Below are 22,704 nucleotides of genomic sequence, written 5' to 3' on the forward strand. Positions count from 1 at the left end.
GAACGAATGTTTCTTCGAAGTCTAAAAGACTGAAACGTCCTTGAACCGCGCAAAAAAAAAAAAGAAATGGCCTTCAAAGACGGCCGTTTAGAGTGTCGTGCCCGGTGAGCCCGTCATCCCGGTGGCAATCCGAAACCAAAACCCGATTTATTACAGCTAACGGATGGGAAAAGGATGACGTCTTCAGCTCAATCAAGCAAATAAATAAGTAAAACCCCCTAATTTGCCCTCATAAATGTCGCTGGCGCCATTTTTTTCGCCAATATTGGCCGATCTATCTCGGTGGTAAAACGAACCATGGATCTAACGGATCGAAGAATCCTTTTTCGGTGCAAAAATCCGCTCCGAATGGCTGGGCGGAAAGGACGTAGCTGCCTAATCCGGTCCCGATCCGTTCACTGTGTCTTCGATTGAGTTGTCAAGGTGGCTCCGGACCGGAGGAATCGAACACGAACTGCAGCCGCACGCACGGTGCCACCCGTAAATAGTAGCTTTCCCAACGCAGGAAAAAAAATGGAACCGAACCTCAGATTAACGCACAGCTGAAGATTAAATTGGTTGACGAGATTTAAGGTCGATTCGAAGGTGCTGCTGTTTCGGATTCCACTTCCCAGTCTGGCCATCCTCTCGGCTTTTCTTTCGCTTCACTCTCGCCCGGGGCTTGTCACTCATCCCCAGGTGTAAATGAGCTGTCCCTTGGCGCAGGGGCTGGATCTTCGACTTGGACGCTCTACGGGTGAGAAAAGGACACTACGCAGCTATCTCCGTTCGGTCGCCTACCGAAGGGGCCCCGATCCCGTGCGGTGTCACCATGAAACCACCGTCAATTTGTAGCGGAAAAACAGATCACACCACTTTCGGAAGCCACCACACGGTGGACTTCGGTAGGTCCGCTTCCGAGCCGATCTATCTCCTCGAGGGTTCCGATACGTATCATATTCTGGTATAAGGTCTCTGTCCTCCCCGGTCGGCCGGCCGGGCTTTCCGAGGGATGGTGTGAATTTGATGATTGACACTTAGCGTTAGCGGCAGAAAGGGGTTAGCGAGGGCTTTGCCGGAGATTGGCCAGCGCGAAACAGGGGCCGAGAAGCCACCCTGTCCGATGGGCCTATCAGTGTCTCTCTTCAGTCGAATTCACTGGTCGAATTTCTGGCGATTTTCTCAGATAAAAAAGCGTCGACCAAAAATGGGTCTCCTTTTCGTTTAGCTTGAGTTTTGTGAAAAACGGTCCTTTTCGTGTCCGTGTCCTTTTTACGGTTTTCCATTTTTAAATTCCATTTGCATTCGAAACCGTTCGAGAAAACGGAGAAAAATGAATATTCATGTCTACCTGCGTACGGACGGGTGCATTCGGTGCGTCTTCTTTGCGCGTCCTTATTTTGGTTCCCTTCCCGACCGGCGGATATTGGCACCGAACGCCGAGTGGCGGTGTGTAAAGGAAGGCTTAGCTCGCTTTGCAAATTGTCACCATCATCGGGGTGTGTGTGTTGGCCCATTGACACCTCTCTCGGCGCACGTACTGTTTGATCCTTGACCGGGGCCGGGGTGGGTTTTGTTCGCTGAAACGATTCCATTCCGCTCAAGGAGATGCTCCTACTGCTGGTCCCACGAGATCTGAGGCCACCCGTTTGTGGCATTACAAAGGTGTTAAATTAAACGGAAAATTAACGTTGAAAAGCCGGCACAGGAGCGCACTTTCTGCAACTCACGGTGACCTGGTCCTAGTGCCAAATCATGACTTTTCAAAGAAAAAATGCAACCAAATTATACTCATCCAGTCTTCCAGATCTATTTCGCTGGTTTCCGGTCAAAATTCCTTAGAAATTATCCTTCGATTGGATATCAATTACTCGGCCGAAAGGGAAGATCGGCTCTCCCTCCGGGAAACTGTCCCGGTGCAAACAGATTGTCCCGGCCCAGCAAAGCGTATCCTTGGAAAGATTTATCAAACAACTGTGTCCGCCGATTGGCCTTATCGGAGGCGGACCCGGAGACTAATGTGGGAAATATGTTTCAATCACCGCCCCGTATCGGGCGTATCGTATCATAAAGTCGCTTCCCACTTTAGCCCCGGGAGTCATTCCGCAGCCATTAGAGTTCCATTCAGCCCGAAATCCCCTGCCAAAGAGGGTGTCATGGCTGTACCGTTGGTCCGTGGTGTTGCTCAATTTTGATTAAATTACCACCGCTTGGAGTGTTTTTAAATATGTTTTTCCCCTCTGTGCTCTCGGCGGTCGGTCGCCCGAGGCGGCTCGGAAGACCGCGCACGGTCACGTCAGCTTGCACGTGGGCGGATGGCCCACAGCAATCGGGACAATCGGGGGTTCGTGCTCGATTTCCTCGAAGGGTTCTCGTGATGCGTGATAAACTGTGGAGAAGTCAATCAGGGAATCAGGGTTCCCGCGGGGACGCACAGCCCACGAGGGGTGCCACTTGCCCGGGGTTCATATCGGAAGAGTGAGCGGCGGTGGCTCTGTTTTCCTTTCGCTTGGTAATGGAAATTAGCATATCGGTGGGTCCTTTCGGGGGAAATAGAAATCGTTTCCCAGTTTGACCTTCCCGGCGCTCGCTGCACTCTTGAGATACACGGGGCAGACCGATGTCTCCTCGTTGTCGGCCACTCGAACTTCGACGTTTAACGGTTCGGTTCGGGCAGGGAACCACATCTGATCGGTAATTCCGGACAGCGATATGAATTTTTAATACTGTCGCGCCCTATCTCAGGAGAGCAGGAAAAACAAAACACAAACCACAAACTGGCAGAGGACGCCAATGATGAGGCCGCCGATGGTGTCGCAACCTCCCAATGGGAACAGAATAATTATTGATTCACTTCGGTTGACGAAGCAGGCAACGGATGACGATTGACAGCTTCGGATTGACAGCTCTCACTGTCCACCGTTGCGGAGAAGCCAACAATGGAACACTAGTTACCGGTGCTATTGGGGGTTTGATATGCAAATTTACAAAATTAGATTACAGAAGCTGCTTACACCACAAACAAGGCGTGATAGTTCGTTTCCATTTTCCCACCATAACTGATGGGTTGGGTTGATTGACAGAACCCTGCCGTACTTCACGGGGATCTTTGCGACGAAGCATGAGCGATGACCAACGATGACCATCGTGGCGTCCAGATTTGCTGGACAACTATTAATTGCTAGCAATTATTTTCCTGTTCCAGGCAACCAACGGAACGGCCGTTGTTAGCATATGGTCCCGAGAGGAAACGCTGGTTGTCTGCGATTTGTCGCTCACCGGAAGTCGGGTCCGTTCCGTCACAAGCTGCCACTAAACGGATGATTAGCGTGTCCCCCCGCTCGTTCGTTAGTTTGTAGCCAGCTGTCAGCGTGACCTGCAACTGGGCACGATTTTCTTCGGATGGAAATAAATTTTCCAACTTTCCAGCTCAAGACGACGCCAATTATTGACGGTTTCGATGGCTTCGCGACAGATTTTAAAACACGTTTTTATGAAGCGTTAAATTCGTTTGCTTCCCGTTGGCGGGTTACGCACGGAACTCGAACCGGAAGGAAGGACCTAGGTGGAACCTCTTGTTTACACGGTAAACCAACGCCAAGGACGCCACCAACGAAGGCGCTTGACTTGTTGCCGGGGCAAGCAGTTTGCCCGGGACCCCCGGGGATGCCGTTGCGCCCGTCATTATCTGCCATGAAGTGGCTTCCTAAATAAACACTCTTGACGGCTCTCGAGGCAGAGGCAAACACACACGCAGCGGCGGGAAAGGATCAACATACACACACACACTCGGAAGGATGCGCCGGGTCGTTGTGCACCCTTTTTGCGTCACGCATGACTGCAGTCGGGTGCAGTGCCCGGCGTAGTCTAACGTACGTTTGGGCCGGGGACCGCTGCGGTTGCCTTCTTGTCTTTCCTGTTGAAGATGCACTCATGAAATCGTTATCCAATAAGCCACCGCTAGTGGTTACGCGTGGCTGCGCTTGGGAAGGACCGATGGTCCCTAAAGAGTGACAAGGCGATGCATTTAATCGAGTGAAGTTGACAAAATTTCATAAACGGTTAGATCAGTCTGATTCGAGAGCATCCCGAAGAACCTCGGGTATAGTTCCGACGGTCTGGACACGAACGATCGGAGTCTTTGTTAATGAATTCAGCGAACGTCAGTTTTATTCCGTCACGCCTATTTGGAGCAACCGCCACCGGGGACCGGGAAAAGCGATCGGCCAGCAAACGCAAGAATCGACCCATTTCTTCCCGGCCGGCGCGCCGCATAATGAGCTCCCGGGGACCGGCGGACATCTTGGCGTCCTCCGGACAATGTCTTCGATCTTGCTCGTCGGTGTTCGTGTTCCGATCGTTAAACGCCCGAGAGCGCACTGTGGGCCGGCAGACGATGATAGCTCACGTCCCACCGACGGGCCTGTCGGTTATTGTTACAATATCACGTACGAAGATCATCTTTCTTGTGGATCTCGGTGCGTCTCGGCTCGGTCGGGGTTTTGAGGCCACGGCGCGGCGGGTTGTATCTTTCGCATCTTCAAATTATAATTATTTCTTAAACATCTGTGAAAGAGGCGACGGACGGGCGGGCACCCGAAGATAATCGTGTGTGTGCCTTTTCGAACGTGCCGAAATGCCGATTGCTGGCGTACAGATAAAACCGGAGCGCAGCCGATGCTGTGGTTTTGTCCTACATTCGGCCCTGCTGCTGCTGCTGCTGCGGCGGGTCTCTTCGATTTCTGGCCGGTCACGCAACTCCGGTGAATATGGGCCAGCCTTTTTTGAAAGGTCCTTCCCGGTCGATTGTTCATGAAAATTAGATTACACATTCCGTCCGGGTGACCCCGGGCGGACCTCCTTCGGACAAGTCCTTCCTTCAGGTGGTGCGAGCGAAGAGAGCGTTTTGCTAATCTTTTCCCGTCTCCCTGAGTCGACTTTCCGTGTCGAACAAGGCGGGTGAGACAATGCGCGCCTTACACTGCTACCGATCACTAATCTACTCGACGGGATGGCCGACCGGGGGTCGGGGTGTCCTCTCGGGGAAGGATCAGGATCCGTTTCTTCACACTCGAGGATTATCGATTATGTCGAGTCCGTCCGAGTTGCCGGATAGTCTCGGCGAAATGTGTCAATCTCTCGGACTGTGTCGCTTTGTCGGTCAATCGGTTTTTTTGTTGTTGTAAAAGTTCCAAAAACTGTTCGCAAGGCTCTACTGGGGCGCTCGGAGTGTCCTGGAGCTACCCGTCGGCCTTGCAGTCGGACCGAAGACAAAGGCTGGACCCTGTCCTTTCATCCTTCTCCTCTCTCTGTCGATGTGTTGTAATCCTGGTTTTCATCGAAAATTAAATTTTAATTTGCTTTCGAGCCAAGGGGAACGCGCAGGACCCGATGCCGGCCGGATATCGGCGAGCAAAAGGTGCCAACAATTTTGGTGCCTGACCGAGGACACGCTGGGAATCGTACGTGTCAATCGGCGCAAAAGGACGATTTCTTTTACGATTGGTTCAAAAAGGATGGTCCGAGTGTGAAAGGAGATAGCATGTGATGTGCCCCGGTTGACCGGAGGGTGTCCGATTCTGGTTCGTGATTGGACAATGGCGTTCGACATTTTCCTGTTTTCAACCACCGTACAAGTTCAGGTTTGTCGGCGATGAAAAAACGGAAGCAGGAAAAAGAGGGAATACCGAGTGGCCAGAGTCAGTGAAAGGAAGGAAGGATGAGGCGTTGTGACGACACGACAGACATGCGCGAACGCTATCTGGGTTCAAGCCATCCTGCACGGAGGAAGTGTTGGCTAGCTTCGTCAAATCCCGACTCTCTACGGACGATGTAGTGGTTCATTCGATTCGATGCTATTGAATGCATTTAATTAAATTAAAATAATTTAATAATAAATTCAAATTTAACTAATTTTTTAAATAATTTTTGATGCGCGATTCCAAAACCGGTGATCTAGTTGAGTTTCCGGAACGGATGGTGTGTGTCTTGGCTACTTGCTTGCGCGGTAGTTCCGGGAACGGCCGCATGGGGCGCTATAGTCGGGTTTCGAAAAATTAACATTTGGCATCTTTCTTGTCCGCTTTTTTCAGGTGATTGATCTGGACGTCCGCGGTTGGCTCGATGCGACACTGGAGCCGACGAATTGGATGAAAAACATTCGCTGCACGTCGAGCGGGGCCGAAGTGAATGTGAATCATTTCCTCAAAGATGGTCATGTGAGTCGTTGAAGTGTCTCCGTAGAAGCTTCGTCGAATCTCGCGAAGCCCACTTCGCAAGCTCACATTATTAATGCACTTCGTGTTGTCTCTGTTTTTTTTGTGTGTTGTTGTTTTGCTTGCAGCTGTGGTACGAAGTGATATGTGATATCAGCCCCGGAAGGGAGCTGCTGTTGCGCCCGAAGGTTCCTCTGCATCCGCGCGACGGTCAAGATGAGCGCAGCGAACGTGGCGGCTCTGGTAAGTTGACGACGCTTTGTTGGCCCAATTGCAGCTGTCCAGATGGTTTGTGATGAACATCACAAAGGATTAACATTGCCCCGGCCTGTGTGTGTGCCCTATTTAATAACTTCCCAAATAAGCCTTTGCTCGGGTCGCCGGCTCGCCGTATGCAAACGATCGGTACCGTAATAAACTTCTCACTTCATAATTCACGCTGCACTGATGGTGGACGAATTAAAAAGTGAGCAACCGGAGGATTAGGCCCAACTTCAAACGGCGTGTCACACCCGGACAATTAAATAAATCCACCGGTCCACGCGTCGGGCGCGTGCTCGGGATCGGTGTGGATCGTTTGGTGTGGTGATAAAGTTTGCACAATTAATTCAAATCACTTCCACTTTTAATTCCCCGCGAACCGACTGCAACTGGCGCTGTTCGGAGATTTTTTTCCCCTTTCAACCAAAGAAAAGGAATAATTTTAATCCTCACGATTAGATGATTATCGCGTGTCCGTTGGTTTCCGGCAGCACCAGGGCCCCTACGTTAAATGGATTCAGATATTGAAAACGCGAGTTGGTCGCGAGCGCCATCTAGGGGCGAGTATCGCAAGCGACGGAACCAACGCAATATGCAAATGATTCGAAGGGGGTTGCTGAAGAAATTAGTTTTTCAACCGTTTTTTTATCCTATTAATTTGAATCCAGTCCCTCGATTAGTGGCCACGCAGTGATATGGGTCTCCGGGTGGGACATTTTTTCCTGCATCTGGATTCTGTGTCTATCACCTCCGCTGTGATGTTACGTTGTAAAAAATATTTGTCTTTCATCGAGGTTTTTTTTAATGATCTTTACCATACTCACGGTTCGTTGTTTTGCATGCTTTCCACATAAATCTTACCCACACGGGTTTTTTGCTGTTTTTGTTCCTTTTTTTGTGGCTCACCCGGCAAACGATTGGGAGTTGCTAATGGAGTCGTTCGAATCGAATCGCCTGGGTGTGACATCCAGCGCTGGGCAGTGCTCTGGGTTCATCACCATTTCGTGAAACAAATCGATTGATTTTTTGCATGTTAGTGCTTTTTTCCGGAAGCCTGTTGGCACGTGAGAACATCCAATTTTATTAGAATCTCTGCTCCGCGCCTGGCCGTTATGTCATTTTAAAGATATAGATGTTATAGTGACTCGGGCCTCAACCATCGCAGGCCGTTGATCGATTTTTGGCCCGGGAACAGCTGGCCGGGCTTGGAAAGTGTCCTGTGCTCCGCAAGCGAACAGCATACGGTGTATCATTTCGTCTGCCCAGCCCTCATTTATCACGACTGCATCGATATCCTCCCGAAAGGACCTACGGAACCTATTAATCATCCATCCCACATCATCACCAATCCTTTCGGATCGTTCCGTCATCGTTCCGTCAGCATACTTTCGAGTCGCTGCAACACGGATGACCCAACGGGATGCGGGACCGCGCCGGAAGGGTTACGTGCCGGCGTATCCTGCACGGTGCGACCTTGAAACGCGATTCGAGTCCGCCCTTTGCACCACCACGCCAGAGACCCATTTTCGGTTAATTGATTTTGGCCACATTCGGACACGATTCGGTGGTGATTAGGGCAACGGGGTGGCCACCAGGATCGCACCGTAACGGAAGCTGACAGTTTATTAGTTGACGTAAAGGATTAATGTCGGTGCGGGCCGAGACCGGCACCCCCCGGCCTGGTTTGATGCAGTTCGGACGTGAAAGAAAAGGACACTGCAGCAAGGACGGCCCACAGGAATGAATTGCGACTTGCGTGGCGTGGTGTGTCGTGTGCGAAGGGGGCACCACCGATTGTGTGTTGAACCATCTGATAAGCGGGTGACAGTTACATCACCGAGACATCGACACCACGGCCACGGTGCGCGCGCGGAGTATTAATCTCTTATGCGCGTTGTGGATTTGCACACTTCGGAACGCGCTGCGCTTTTGTGTCGGACCTTTGGCTGTCCGGGTACGGCACGCACAGGAGTGGATTATGATTGGCACCTCGGGCCGCACTCGGAAAAAGGACACACTCGTCCTCTATTTATTTCCAACCCTGACTGACTGTCTAGCCTTTGTGTTTATCTTTCGATTACGATTACATGCGCCCCCGGCCCGTGGCACAACATGTGTTGAACATGATTGGCCGTGCGACACGGCACGGCACGGAATCGGAAACAGAGAGAGAGAGACAAATAACGGGGGCGCCGGAGTCCTCGTTTCTCGCCGTCGACACGAGGGTCGACAAGCCAGGCCGGCGTGGACGAGCGCCTAATTTCACACAATGTTTAGGGGATTTACGGTGCTACCCACCTCCGGGTTGACGCGCGTGCCATCGAAAGCCATCGAGGAGTTTTTACACCCAACCTAAGCCGAGCCAGCGGGACCAGCGGCGATGCGGTACGAGTCTGCGCATCTTCCCTAGCCTTCGGAAGCCCCTGGCTGCGGGGTGTAAATTGATAAATTATGTCATCGCACAAATGATACGGCGAGAAGGAAAAAAATCCCGAACCCCGAACCGAGGGTAGCTGGGCGCGTGCACACCCATCCCAGCGGATCCATAACCGATCATTAACAACGTGATTTTTGACGCCAGGATGCCGCTTCCGAATGCCGGGTTCCAAAGATCCTTTTGTCCCTGATGGAAGGCAGGGCAGGAGAAAGGTCCACACCAACAGAGAGAGATTAAAGGTCGCAGATAACCACCACCGGTTGATTGTGAAAGTTGGCTGCAAAAGAAATGTTTTGCTAATGCAATCGCCAACATCTCAATTTGGACAATTGTTTTTAAATGCTATCGAATCGATCCGCTCGGCACAAGAGCGGACAACAAACATATGATTGTTCCGCGGTCCGGGTTCCGTTTGCAACAATGTATTCCGGTGCAAGCAGGAAGGTCCTTCAATTATGAGCACCGACAGTCGGACACGACAGTCGATGGCGGTCACGAGTCGCGTCCCACTATCAGCACCGTTACATCTCGGTTTTCCTCGGGTGGAGCGATAGCGATTGGGTCATAAATTATAATTTTCTCAATCGTCAATAAGGGTGAGCTGTGCACCACCATTACGGTACGGTGTACCGATTTTTGATGACCGTTAATGACAAACTCGAACTAATTCCTTCGCGATCCTCACGCTTTGCCCGGGCGACACCGGGCTTGACCCACCCGGGTGGGCGCGATCCGGGGCAAAGGTTAAGAGGGGAGGGTGCGATTGAAAAGTGGGAAAGCCCGCATCTGGTTTGGGTCATGCAATTTTCCGCACGGGCACGGCTTTCGGCTTCTGGACTCCGCACTCCTGCGCGGAGGGCGGGTGATATATAAATGAGCAGCATTAAGTGTTACACGTGTCCGTGTTGCGGGACAGGATTTGTCTTTTGTGACGGCAATACGCGACGCCAATATTAGCTGCTTCGACGAAAAAGGAAGTATTTCGTCGGCAGACCCCATACGGCTAGGAATTAAGCGCGGCATTAAGCTGCTTGCGTGAGGCTGAATTCAAAAACTCATTCCAAAAAGCCCCACAAAGCACTGTTCCTCCGACAAAGCGTATTGGTCCGTTGGTCGCGTTGGGTAAGTACCGGGTTACCTTCTCAACTTTGTCGCGCTTGGCTGGTCACGGCGCTGACTTTGCCGGCCTCTGGGGGGGTCACCGCGGCAATTTGGAAGCCCACCGTATTTTAGCCGTTTTATTAACCTCGAGCAAACGGAACCATATGGCGCCGGGCTCTCTGCATTTCTTCTGCTCAACGTGCGGCCTCGTCAGGGGCCTTCAAAAGTGGCACAAATTTCCAAACAAAACTCACGCTACCTTCGTAACGGTTTCTGTAAAGCGAACCACACAAATTGTGTCGCTTAACGCGTAATCCGTTTTCAAATGATTTGCGCCGACTGCGCGACCCTATGCTTATCACCCGGGTTGTGGGTTTGCCGCGTTTTCTTTACTTCTTCCCCTGACAACGCCGGGGTCTGATCGCGATCGCGATCGTAAAGAAAGGTACGAAACGAGCAAGTAAATTGCGATAACGAAACGGTTCTCCCACGACACGGGGGCAACAAGCCACGAGCTACTCCATCGTGGGGTTCGAGCGGAGTACCCGCGAAAAAGGCCATTTGTGGCGGAATTCGGAGGAGGGTTTTTTTCGCCTCGGCCCGCCTGGTGACTTACCGTGTTTCGGGATGTTGTTTTTTTTTGGTTTAATTCTGTTTTCCTGAACACCCTGATCTTCGCGTAATTTTTAGCCTCTCGATCCTTGCGACACACCGACCCACGATCGCGGGCCACACTTTCTCACGATTGCGCGGAATGCTACCTTTTTTCAGGGCTCGGACTATCGTTCAAAATTTCATTTTTATGCTTTCTGCGCAACGTTAAAACATGTGCGATCGATAGTGGAATAATTGGGAACGGTGCGAAGTGTGTTGCCGAGGGTCACACGGCGAAACCGGGCCTCAGCCGGGCCGGGGCGAAGCGTAGCAGGGAAACATGCGAAATGATTACGCATCCGTGCAAACAACGATCCGTACGGCGCAGATCTTACGCAAAACCTGTGTGGAGCTGTGTGTATCGGCCGGAAAGTTCGCCCTGTCGGAGGGCTGAGGACACACACAACCACACACACACACACACACACACACGGACAAAAACATGTCTGATTACACGCAAAACGTTCGTCACGTGGCAGTGATTGCTTATCTTGCGCTGCCTTGACGCCATTTTCCTGGTCGATGATTACCGATCGCCGCACCACGCCAGAAGGAGTCAAGGGGCTGTTTCGGGGCCTCGTGCCTCGTCGTGGTGTGCCGTGTAAACCCCATCACGACCAGGTTACGTTTTAATACGCTCCACGGATCCCGGCTGATGGTGGATGAAATCAGGAACACGGGGAGCGGACACCATTTGGTCCGGGGTCCATGGTTTTTTTTTCTTTCGCTTGTCCTTTCGCGTCCTGCATGATGTCCTGATTAAAAAAGCCAACCACTTGGAACCGTCGGCCCTAGTCGTCGGGAGGGCATTTTTGTGGTCGTTACGTTGCGACCGTTGACGCGCACAGGCTGCTGGGGCTGCGTCCCCCTTCGGTCGGTGTGTTATCCTTGCGCGGGCCGCAAAAATCAGGAAGTGAATCAGCGGTTGCAGCACCGAACACTCCGTGCTGCCGTGTCCGGTCACATCCGGCTTTGCCGTAGGAACATTAAACGCAGCACGCGCCACTGCCGTTCAGAGGTTAATTCACTCACTGATGATAAACTTCCTGTCCCGTGCCGGGGAGGGGCGTCCCACATCAGGGCCACTCTGACCTTATCTGTCATCGTTTGATTTACTCTCAAACTCCAGTCAAGCCCCGTGACGTGCGTCCGTTTCCAAAAAGTCCATTCGCTTTTGTTTCGGCTCAAAAAAGGGACTTTTCTTTCGTGGATCTCGATCCTGGACGCTGGTCCTGAGCCAGATTGAAGGCACGCTGCCACGCATCCTTGCACTGGCCGGCTGACCATGGAAATTAGTTTGTGGTTTCTTATGCCGACCGTTGGTGGGCGCATGAAAGGAAAACGGGTGGACGATTTTCCGTCACCATCGCAGGTTAAATGTGGGGCTTTCTGGTGGCCGGTGGCTAAATGGAATTCAACGGACCTTAATGGAGTGGCCGGAGACAGCATACGGTGCCGAGCATTGCAGGGGTGCATACGAAATAAACACCTGTCGGAATCTCTGAGCCGTTGCAAAGGATACGAGCGACGCCAAAAAGCCGTTATAAAACGGTCGAGATCATCCGATGCGGGTCGTTGAATGATTGCGGAACAAAGCCAATAAGTCACAAGGATCGTCGAAGAACAACATTTTTTCTCGAATTTTCAATTTTTTTCTGTAATTTCAATCAATGTTCATAATTCAGTGAGTATATTATTACAAAACTCCCACCGTTAAATGATTGTAATGCTGATCGATGGATTTAAAACTCATGTCATTACTTATTACGGAAATAATGCCACGATTTTGGAGCTTCCTTGCTGTGCCTTGTACATATCCTATTTTGTTTATGTTATGCGATGTACAAGACTACAGAGACAGGTAAATCTGACCTTGTTTACAAAAAAAATAATGGTATGTCATTAAGCGTATGCTTTGAAACCGAAGTCATTCTGAGCAACATTGCTCTGGACTGATGAATTGTTGGTAAAACTCAACTACAGTTACGAGGAGTTAAACTTTTCTTCCACAAACGTGCTAAATCAACATTAAGAAGCAAATAAAAGCGGTATTATGGTCCAGGGATGTATTATTTCGTGTTGACTCGAAGGCCTACCAAAGTTCGATCGAAGAAAACAATCTTTAATGAAGGAAAACGTCTCATTGGCAAAGATTCCATCCTGCAACAGGATGAAGCTTTATTCACACGGATTCATTGAAGTCAAAACAAAGTCTTGTAGATAAATAATGAATGGTGTCCGTCCGAGGGGCCTTTTCCATTTAAAAAAAAAAGCAATTCCGAAACGAAGTTTTAAGGTAAATCTTTGAACGTAACATTATCAACGTAAGGTCCACATCACAAGCCGTTGGAAACATTATAAGCCAACCCATCTGTAATTGAGGCAACGATCGGATCGTATTATTAAGTATCTGTACATTAGCGGACCAGGCGCTTTGTATTGAGTAAATCAATTTAAGGTCCAACTGCAGACCGCGCCTGTTAGTAACTGAGGCATTCTCACCAACGTTCGCGCCCCGTAAAGGAAACGATGTTAAAGAATATTTGATAGTAAGCTATAACTCACCAAGGAAGAGCCATATGGCACACCTTCGTACGAGGCACGGTTCTCACACTGACTGCCTTCGGGTGACCGCTTCGTGGTACAGCGGTTACCGTACCGGTCGGGCGCACCCCGTGAGAAAACCATCGCCCGGTAAGTCACCAGCGACGACGCTCAAGGACAAGAAACCAAGCGTCGCCATCTGACGCGCCCGGCTTCCCCCTTCAAAAACCAACCATTTGAGACCCGCGGGCAGTGACCGATCCTGCGCGGGACACGACAAGGAATTGGCCTTCCTTATGTTGCCGTCGGTGGTGTTTTGGTCCCGCTTTTGAGGGCGAAGAAATTGCAGCTGATGCTTGCCCAAAGTCTTCTTCGGGGTTGCGGGAGTTTCATTTATAATTGCTCCACGGTGCAATATGGGTCGATGAACAGTCGGTGAGGGCGCCCCGAAGTTCATGGATGAGTTGCGTGGGAACGGGATTCTTGCTCCTTGGGGATCCTCGCAAAGAAAAGCGTCATTCAGTTTTAATTATTATTCAAACATGCTTTTGATTAAAACGAAACACTCCTGTTTAATTTAACGTCATTCTTTATTAAAATTAAATTGAATACAAAATGACATCTATTGACGGCACGATAGTCTCACTGTCGCATTCACCCATCAATTGACACACTATTAGACACACCATAACCTCGGTGCGTCGAGGTGGCAAAGGTCAGCGACGATTCCCGGCGGCCGATGGGACAATTTCACGCCCGACGCTGCTCCAATGTCCGTTCAATATAGTTGTGTCCTACTTGCCACGAACAGGTACGGCCAGTGCCTCGCGGACGAGCCTTCTTTGTGGTGGTCACAGGTGGTCAAAACGGGGGGGTTCCACACCAAACGGAAGGACCCCATGCGAGCCGCATGCGTTACGTCGCCCGACCGTGTCCGTGCATTATTATCGTGCCGGACTCGCTCGCGCTTATGATTATGCGCGAAAAGTACGACAGAGACACGGTGCGAGGGAGACAGATAGTGCTGCCGCCACGGGGACAGGTTTGGTTTTTTCCATGGGCTCCCTGAGCCACCGGAGGTCCTCATCCTGAAGCGACCGGACCGGAGAAAAGGAAGCAAACAAAAAACAAACCCTATCAACTCCTCTCCAGAATAATGCTGCCACCTTCACCTTCGACGTCGGTCGGCGACGGTGTCCTTTCTCACCGATGCATATCCTTGCATCGGTGAGGTCGCCGAGTCCCTGTCCCTTTCTGACACGCCGGTGTGGCAGAGGAAGTTGTCGTTGTCGTCCCTGCGTGACTTATGTGCGCCCCAAGCGCGCGACACGAATGACTGCGTGCGAGCGCGCTGCGTGCGTTATGCCCTCCGAGTCCGGTAGGTGGACAGATTTCACGTTTGGGGGGCGCGGGGTGGGGTCGAAACGGAAGCCGAAGCACCGGACCGACGAGCAGTCCTGACGTTTGATGCGACGTTAGTTCCGGACAGTCCGGCAATCGGTCCGTAGGTGAAGACGTGTTCGGATGCACCTTTCAGAAGCTCCTCCGGACGACGCGAGCATCCGCAACGAGTGCGAGTGAATCCCCTCGAGAGAGTGGTCCCAGCGATCATCAAGTGGCCTTAAAGTGAGTTCTTGATCCAGAGCCCAAAGTGAGCCCAAAAAGGTGTTCGCTTTTCGATCAGACGGACGATCGCCTTTGAGTCTCAGTCCCAGAGAGCAAGCGACCAAAAACAATTAGTGACCAGAATCGATCCGACGCTCCGAAAGATGCCGCCTCGCCTAGGCTCAGGGTGGTGGTGAAGTGGTTTGCCCATTTTTCGGCACTCAAAACGCGTCCGGGCGTTTCGGATTCGAATGATTGATTACTGGCTGGCCGGTTTTGGGGTGTCTGCCTGGCTCGGTCCTGGCCGTCGGCGAGGTCTCGGGCGAAGGCCTTTCTACCCCATCGCCCGGTGGCCGCCCCTCGGCCTGGTGGTGAGTTATCTAAGCCCTCGCCCCGGCCCAGTCCGGCCACCTGTGTATTGGCACACCGAGAGGCGGATGATGGCCTCCGCGCCGGAGAAGAGAATGTCTCCCGAGATGCTGCGGCCGCTGGTAGTCCCCGGCGTGTGTGTGGAATGTGTGGCATAGATTAGTTTTCGTGCCTTTTTTTCTCCGAAGCTCCACAAAGGTAGTGTGCTGTCCACTCCTGTGACCCCGACCCGGGTGGTGGTGGTGGTGGACCTTATGAATATCTGTAGCAAATGGTCGGTGTCGGTACCGTTAGACGGTAAGATGCTGCTGTCGCTTCTGCTACCTCCTGGTGGCGCGCACCCTCGGTGGCTCACCTTGGGCCAGGGGTCCAGTCCACACACACACACACACACACGCATGTGAGCCCAGGCCAGTGATTGATGCGATTCAGTCACCGGTTTGTATCAACAAAACTACTGCTTTTCGAGAGCGTCTGTGGATCGGTTCAATCGGGGAGCGGGGTCCCAGGAGACCCAACCTTCACAAAAGGTTGGGCGGAGGTATGTGGTGTGTATCATTGCTTCACATCCCCCCCGTCGGAGTTGATCGATTATGCGTCGAGCGATCTTTTGGCCTCCCGCCAAACAAAGCCCTGTGTAGCTTCCAATTTCCACATTTGGACACTTCACTTACGGGGTCCAACGGCTTGGATCTTCTTCAGTTCCGGCGCTCCAAATGGAATGGAGATTGCTTGATGTGGGGGTCCAGTACAGAGGGGCCACTGAAATTCGGTGGAACACAAACCCGAGCTCATTCGAATGTTAATTTTGGTATTACCTTTTAATTCCCTGCAGGTGACGGCTCACAGCACAGTGAGGCGTACGAGGACGAGTACAACACTTCGGCCGATCTTGACGGTGGCCGGCACCAGCATCACCACAGCGGTAACGGAACCGAACAGCAGCACCACAGCAACAGCAGCAGCAATAGTAGCAGCAACAGTAGCAACACCAGCAACAGCAGCAAGGACGTCCGCGGCACCGGTGGCCGTCGACAGCGAGCCAGTAGTCGGGCGGCAGCGGCAGCAGCGGCGGCTGCGAACGGAACCGGAAGTGCCGACCAGGACGGTGAGGAGCAGCACCACCACCCGGAGGACGACGGTGACGGGGTACCGGACGACGAGGACGACGAGGACGTCGAGGGCAACAACACCCGGTGTATCGTCTGCGATCGCCAGTGTCACGATATCGATCAGTGAGTAGAGCGTAGTGTATGGACCCAACCCGTAATTTATTGTTTCGCCCCGGTCCTATTTGCCGTCCGCAAACACACGCGCACACCCCGTCCCCGTTTTGGGGTGCGTTTTTCTCGAGTCGGCGTGTAAGGTCGAAGCGTGGGCTGTGGCCGGTGGCTAATGATCCCAGTCTCCGTGCGCCTGCCGTGCCGCGTGTAGGTGAAGATCGATCGAACCCAGAAGCAAATATTTGTCGGTAGGCAAATCAATTTTATTGTCCCGTCCCGACCCGTCCCCAGGGTCCAGGCTCTCCTGAAGTCGCCGGACCCTCGGTACCGGTAATTAATCTTCCGACCGACTGTCATTTGATTTCGCTCCGACCGCTCCGACCGTTCCGAACCGAAATGTGGTGGCGCTCGGGGGTCATCAGATTTACCGCAGATTACTGGCCCGGAGCGGGTGGATCGAAACAATAAATATGTGTCCACCTACGGCTTAATTTGTTTTATGTCGGCGCGCGCGCACTGTGAAACGTGCGGAAAACGCGAAAAATCAGCCGCCTCGGGCAGTCTCGGGCGGCGTATGCAAAATCGGCCAGACCTGCTGTCAGATGAAGCTGTCCCGGCGCTGGCCTCTCTCTCTCGCTCTCTTGTGTGGGGCCATTTGATGGACATTATGATAGCCTGGCCGGCGCAGAATGGCGGGCGATTGTTGTTATGCGCGCGGTGCACAGGTGAACTCACGAGTTCAGGCCGACCTTCTCGGCTCGGGGCCCTATCCCGGAGTCCTGGTGGAGCTCCATGGCCGTGGCGAAGAAGTGACGAAACGCGTGTGTGACTTGCGCGAGCAGTTACCTCCAGAACCAGTTGTCCGGAGCGGATCGGCCTTAGGCCCGTTCGTGGAATTTAATTTACGTCGAGTCTCGGCCAGTACTCCAGAGGATTGGCTCCAGGTGGCCCCCCTTGCTGACACTAGTAATCTCTCTGTGGGACAGGCGAAAGCGAAAGTCATGCGGTAATCAGAATCCAGAAAGAGAGTGCTCTGTGGCGGCCGTGGCGAGTGACCTTCTGACGGGCGTCGCCGGCGGTTGATGTGCGGGCCGGAATTAATTCCTTCATTCGGTCGACGTTTAATCAGTGCCATTAGCTCTAAATGGATTAAATTCAGCGCCACCAGTGGGCCGGTCCTTAGGACCGGGCCATTTGTTGCCAGCGTAGGTAGTCGCGAGCATTAATGAAGCCATTGGGCGATCAAAATAACGGGTCCCACTCTCTCTCTGTCTCTTCCGGTGACAGACCGATTCGTGGTTCCGCGATGCAACTACCTTCTACTCGGGCCGATGATGTTTGTGTTCGGAGAGTAGGCTTTTATTGGACACGCGTTCATGTAACGAACCAATGTGGTCGCTGCTGTTGGCGCCAGCAATCTGGCCGGGGGATCTGGCAACCTGTTTCTGGAAGCCTTTCTTCGGCCCATTTTCGCGCCGTTGTTTTCGATTGTCTTCGAAAACTTCTCCTCATTCAACCTGTCAAAAAGGTAGGTGATAGCGCACTCATCTGGTTTTCTGGGGACCAGTTCCGGACCCCGGATTCGGATAGCGTGCGACAGGCGTGCCCCGAAGGCGACAAATTGAAATCTGTTTGTGAGAAAATTTTTATGTCAACCAGCACCGGAGGACAGGAAAGAGTTCCCGATGTTTACATGGGAAACGGCTCGGTGCCGCGCGGGTTTGTGTCCGTCACACCGTCACCTGTGTAGCCGCCTGTCATGTCCGCGCGAGGTCCTTTGGCACGGGGCCATAATTTATTTGGTTTGTAACAGATTCACGACACGCAATAATAAGTGACTGATTTGGTGTATGAATAATTGACGGCCGCGTGGTGCGATGGTGCTGACGCGATGGCTGATGATGATGATAATGATGGGCCACACTCTGCGTCATCGGGACACCGATGACAACAATGATGAAACGACCGGCCACCGGCCCTGATGAATATTGTAGCAGTACTTCGCTGAGATTGCATTTTAATTACTGCTGTACTGTTGCGCGATGCGCGAGGCCGCGACCGTGGGCTTCTACTGTCCAAATCGGACGTCCTCAAGGCCTGCGCCCTCGAAGTGATTGGCGATGTAATATTCATCCTGGGCTGTCCTGGGCTGAAGCTTGATTAATTGAATGTGGACCAAAGAACGGTATTAGTGACTCCACCGAGGCTCCATTCCAGATCGTTGTTTTTAGGTCAACAATGAACTCCCCGATTTTGAAGAAGGACTCCGGCTCCCCTGGGGAGATTTTTGAACCACGTGGCGTGTGGCGTAGAAAGCTGGAGCGGAGAAGAATGTCTTCATTTGCCGGGCAAGTAACGGCATCGGTAGTGCCGATCGCTACGATCCGTGATCGATGGTCCACCGGTCAGACCGTGCGTCGTGCGCCCGACGGAAGTGACCAAAATGAATCGACGAAATCAATCAACGCCTCCGGGGGGTGCTCTGGTCTGCTGGCGGAGTTGGCCGATCGGTCATCAGCGCCGGCGGGACGTTGTAATTACGCGCATGTCACTTTCGATCTCGATCAAGATTGTGGATCGCTTTGGGTCAGCCAGGCGGCCAGCCACGTCACGCCGAATCGGTTCTGGGCGGTTCACGGGGGTCGTCCATCGCTAATTACAATCAAGGTCCCCCCACCCGTTAACAGGTCTGGATTCCGTGTCTGTGTGTGTTGAACATTATTATTATGATTTTCGAGGATCGTGCCAGCTCCCGCTGTGACTTGGCGTTAGTTCGGCGTGCGGCGTGCGTCGTGGGGCTGCCACGCGCTGCTGCCGTTGTTGTTGTGGTTGTTGTTGATCACCCTTTCGTCAGGTCTTCGGGACGCATCACGCGGCACGCGCGCGCGTGTCGATCGCCAAGACTTTCGGCCCTCTCTTATCTAGGCTACTTTATCTGGAATGGCCCAAGAAGTAGCCCACAAAGCGCCTCCGCGCGGTTCGTGTGCTGTTCGAAGTCAGGAAGCCTTTTTCGGGGAGTTGGACGGTGCCCATCGGATCGTCAGCGTCACTCCTACATCGAAGCGATCCCCGAACAACAATCGAACGTTAAATGTCTTCCGTGTCTCCGTCGGCCGGGTCGGGGTCGTCGTCGTCATGTAGGATGGCGCCGTCGAGACGTTTCGGCCTGTGACCCACAAACTGCCAACGGAGTCAGCAAAGGCCAAACCCGGTGCAAACCACCGGATGTGCATTGCAAAGGCCACCCCGAGAGAGCGCGCGCCATTGTTTCGCCAAGAAGGAGCGCAGCGCCGGGAGGGCGTAGCCGGACCCGATAGATTTCTGGGCAGACCGAATTCGCGAATGGGCGCGTGACACTAGCGAGGTTCGCCCTCACAAACGGGACGTCGCGCGCTTGTCACGGGCCGTCGCGCCAAGGTGGCGTTCACGAAAAATTATTCACGCCTCTAATTGTTCGCGGAGCGCAAGCTGCGGCGGCCCCCGTCGGTCTCTTGCGCGTATTATCCGACCCGGCCGTGACTTGGGTGGAATCTGCTGCTGCTGCTGCCTAAGGTGGGCCTGTGTCCGACCCGGGCCGGCTGCGTTGGCAACGCCAGGACTAGACGACGCCAGTCCGCGGACACGAGCCGCTCGGTCGTGATGAGTTATGTGACATTTTCATTAAACGCGATCTCCGGACGGCGGCGGCGGCGGGCTGAGCTGGCTGGACACGATGCGGTCCGCCGACGTTGCTTGGCTCACGCGACGACAGCCACACGTGTGTAGGTGGACGATGAGACGGAGATCGGAGATCTCTCGGAGCCACGAAGCGGATCTGTGCAACAACGGCCACGGCACAGCGTTCCTGGGGCAGCGCCAGCGCCGTGTCGTAGCTTGCTCTATGTGGCGTGTGGTTGCGATCGATCCGATCATAACTTTTGCGACACACAACAATAGCAACACCGCGCGGTGCGGTGCCGTGCGGTGTACTACATGATCGTTTTCAAATTCGTTCGTTCCGAGGGAAGCAAATTGCGTTCCGATCCCGACACGCGCGCCTCGAGAGCTCGCGTCTTGTAACACATGGGCTGGAAAGTTCCGGGTCTGAGAGGGAAAATGCGGTTTTTTGGTCAAAGTTAGATTTATTCACCAACGTAATATCCTTCAAAAAGCCACACAATCATTTCAGCGCCACTTTAACATTTTATTAGCAGTTTTGTAGAGCGATTTATTTTCTGACTCAAAATAGGGTTCAGTTTCTGCAATAACCTCTTCATTCGAGTGAAATTTCTTATCGGTCAGTCTGAGAATAGTTAGTGTTCCATCTCAAGGAAGTTGAAGAATGTTATACCATGCGCATCCCAAAATACCGAGGCCATAACCTTTCCAACCGATTCTTGTGCCTCGGACGAGGTTCAGCAGTTGCGCTCCACTCAGATAACGATCGTTTTGATTCCGGAGTGAAGTTTATTTCCATGTTTTATGTTGTTATCACCTTATTTGGACGTCCACTGTCTGTAGGAACACGTTTGAAGTTGGCAAACCAACGTTTTATCGTTGTTTCTGATGGAGCAGAGTCCTTATAACACTTAGCCAGCTGTTGCTCCGCGTGAGCGGTATTTTTCCCATCAAGAACCAGTGTGTCGTTAATATACATTGTCTTAAATTTATTCACTCTTGAGTCAGCAACCAACCAAAAAAACCTTTTTTGCAGAAGCTCTTTTATTATACTGTAAAGTAACAGGAGCTCAAAAATTATAAATTCTTTTTTCCTTCACTGTCTGTCGCGTTTCTTCTCTTCTCTATTCGTTTTTGCATCTACTCTGGGACTACTAGATGCGTTGCGATCCATCGTTCTAGCCGCAGTTTCTGGTGAGTCCGCCAGGTGCGCTGGTGCCGGCGGCTAGGACGTACTATGATATCCGTTTTTACGTAAAACATTGTTTTGAAAATAACAAAAGTAGCGTCACTTTTAGCACAATAAATCGCAAACTTAGGAGTAGAATATCATTAGTACTAACTAAAAAAGCGATGAATACACCAAGACTAGCGCTATTTGTGGGTTAGGCTCGAGACTTTCTAGCACATGTGTTAATCGGACGGCTGCATGCTAACCGGCGAGCTTGGTCCGGAGCGCATAGACGATGCTTTGTGGACTTTGAATCCGGGTTTTTTGTCTGGTGCTTCTGGTGCAGCTGCCACACTTTTTGGGCTGCCAATCACGTCCACACAGTCGCTTGCCAGGGTAGCTGGGAGGATTTTGGCACTGGCCTCCCGATGCAGTGCGATCGATGCGATCTCTCCGACGCGAGTGATAGGATCAGCACGGTGTTTTGGAGCCCACCACCGCGCAGATCAATTTCCTGTTAGCCCGGACCGGGCCTGTGGACTCCCTGGTTCTGGTTTGGTGCTGTGGCCCAGCGAATCCGCGACGAGACGTTCCTAGATCCGGACGAGCGTTGTTTTGCCTGTTGTTTGCCCGCGCCCCCTTTGGGTCTGTGCTTTCTACCGCGAAGACCGACGAGCGACGATCGAAGCGGGTTTTGCGGAGGCGTCTAACACACCGCGGAGTTTTGCGAACGTCAGACAAATTCACCACACCGATCAATCATCCCGAGCCCGGGCGGCGATCGCGCATTGCTCTTGTTCTTCGCTCCGGCTCCGGTGCGGCCGCGACCGCTACGTGTCCGTCCGGGGTTTCGAGGATCGCACACGGCTCCTAATCTACGCCCCGAGATCCACGATCAACGTCGTTGGTCCGAGTGGTCTATCACTTTCACCTTCGCGGGCGCTGGTAGCGGCCATTTTAATTCATCCCCAAGCGCGATATGAGCCTTGTCGAGCGATCGGACGGGCAAAGATTTATCGGACGCGATCGATCTCCTTTCGCTATTTATTTACCATCAGTGGAGGTGATGGCTATCGCCGTTAGAATGCACCGGACAACCCGGACCTGGACACAACTTGCTTTTGGGGCAGAAAAATGCATCGAATCGTGTTGGAGTTCCCGACGGAAAAGACTATAAAACTCATCAGAAAATGGCCACCCGGCCCGGCCTAATCGCTAACTGTGGTCAAATCAGCGTTTCAATCGAACACACCAGCGGGGCCGAGGGCCATCAGGCGTGCCTGCCGTGCGAGAGGACATTCGATCGTAATCCGTTTTAATGGTGTGAACCGGCGCAGCTGCGGGACTCGATGTTTCGTAGCATGCGACGCGCGCTGGCCACCCTTAGTGATGGGCCCCAGAACACACACACAGCCTGGGTCGTCCTTTTTCGTCCACAATGTGACCTCTTCCTGCTCACAATGTAGCCCGCCTGCCCGGGTCCTCGTT

The 22,704-nt window shown here is 52.5% G+C and overlaps 1 protein-coding gene across 1 annotated transcript in view; it reads left to right on the plus strand.

The window, feature by feature from the left end:
* LOC128271184 (transcription factor hamlet-like) overlaps window positions 1–22,704 on the plus strand; it is an 88,439-nt gene that overhangs the window by 56,608 nt on the left and 9,127 nt on the right. Inside the window, exons 4-6 of the mRNA XM_053008627.1 lie at window positions 6,072–6,197; window positions 6,323–6,431; window positions 16,001–16,400. Coding sequence (XP_052864587.1) covers window positions 6,072–6,197; window positions 6,323–6,431; window positions 16,001–16,400 — 635 coding nt within the window. The remainder of the gene's footprint in view (window positions 1–6,071; window positions 6,198–6,322; window positions 6,432–16,000; window positions 16,401–22,704) is intronic.

The sequence above is a fragment of the Anopheles cruzii genome, chromosome 3 (genome assembly GCF_943734635.1).
Source record: "Anopheles cruzii chromosome 3, idAnoCruzAS_RS32_06, whole genome shotgun sequence".
In the NCBI taxonomy this organism is placed as follows: domain Eukaryota; kingdom Metazoa; phylum Arthropoda; class Insecta; order Diptera; family Culicidae; genus Anopheles; species Anopheles cruzii.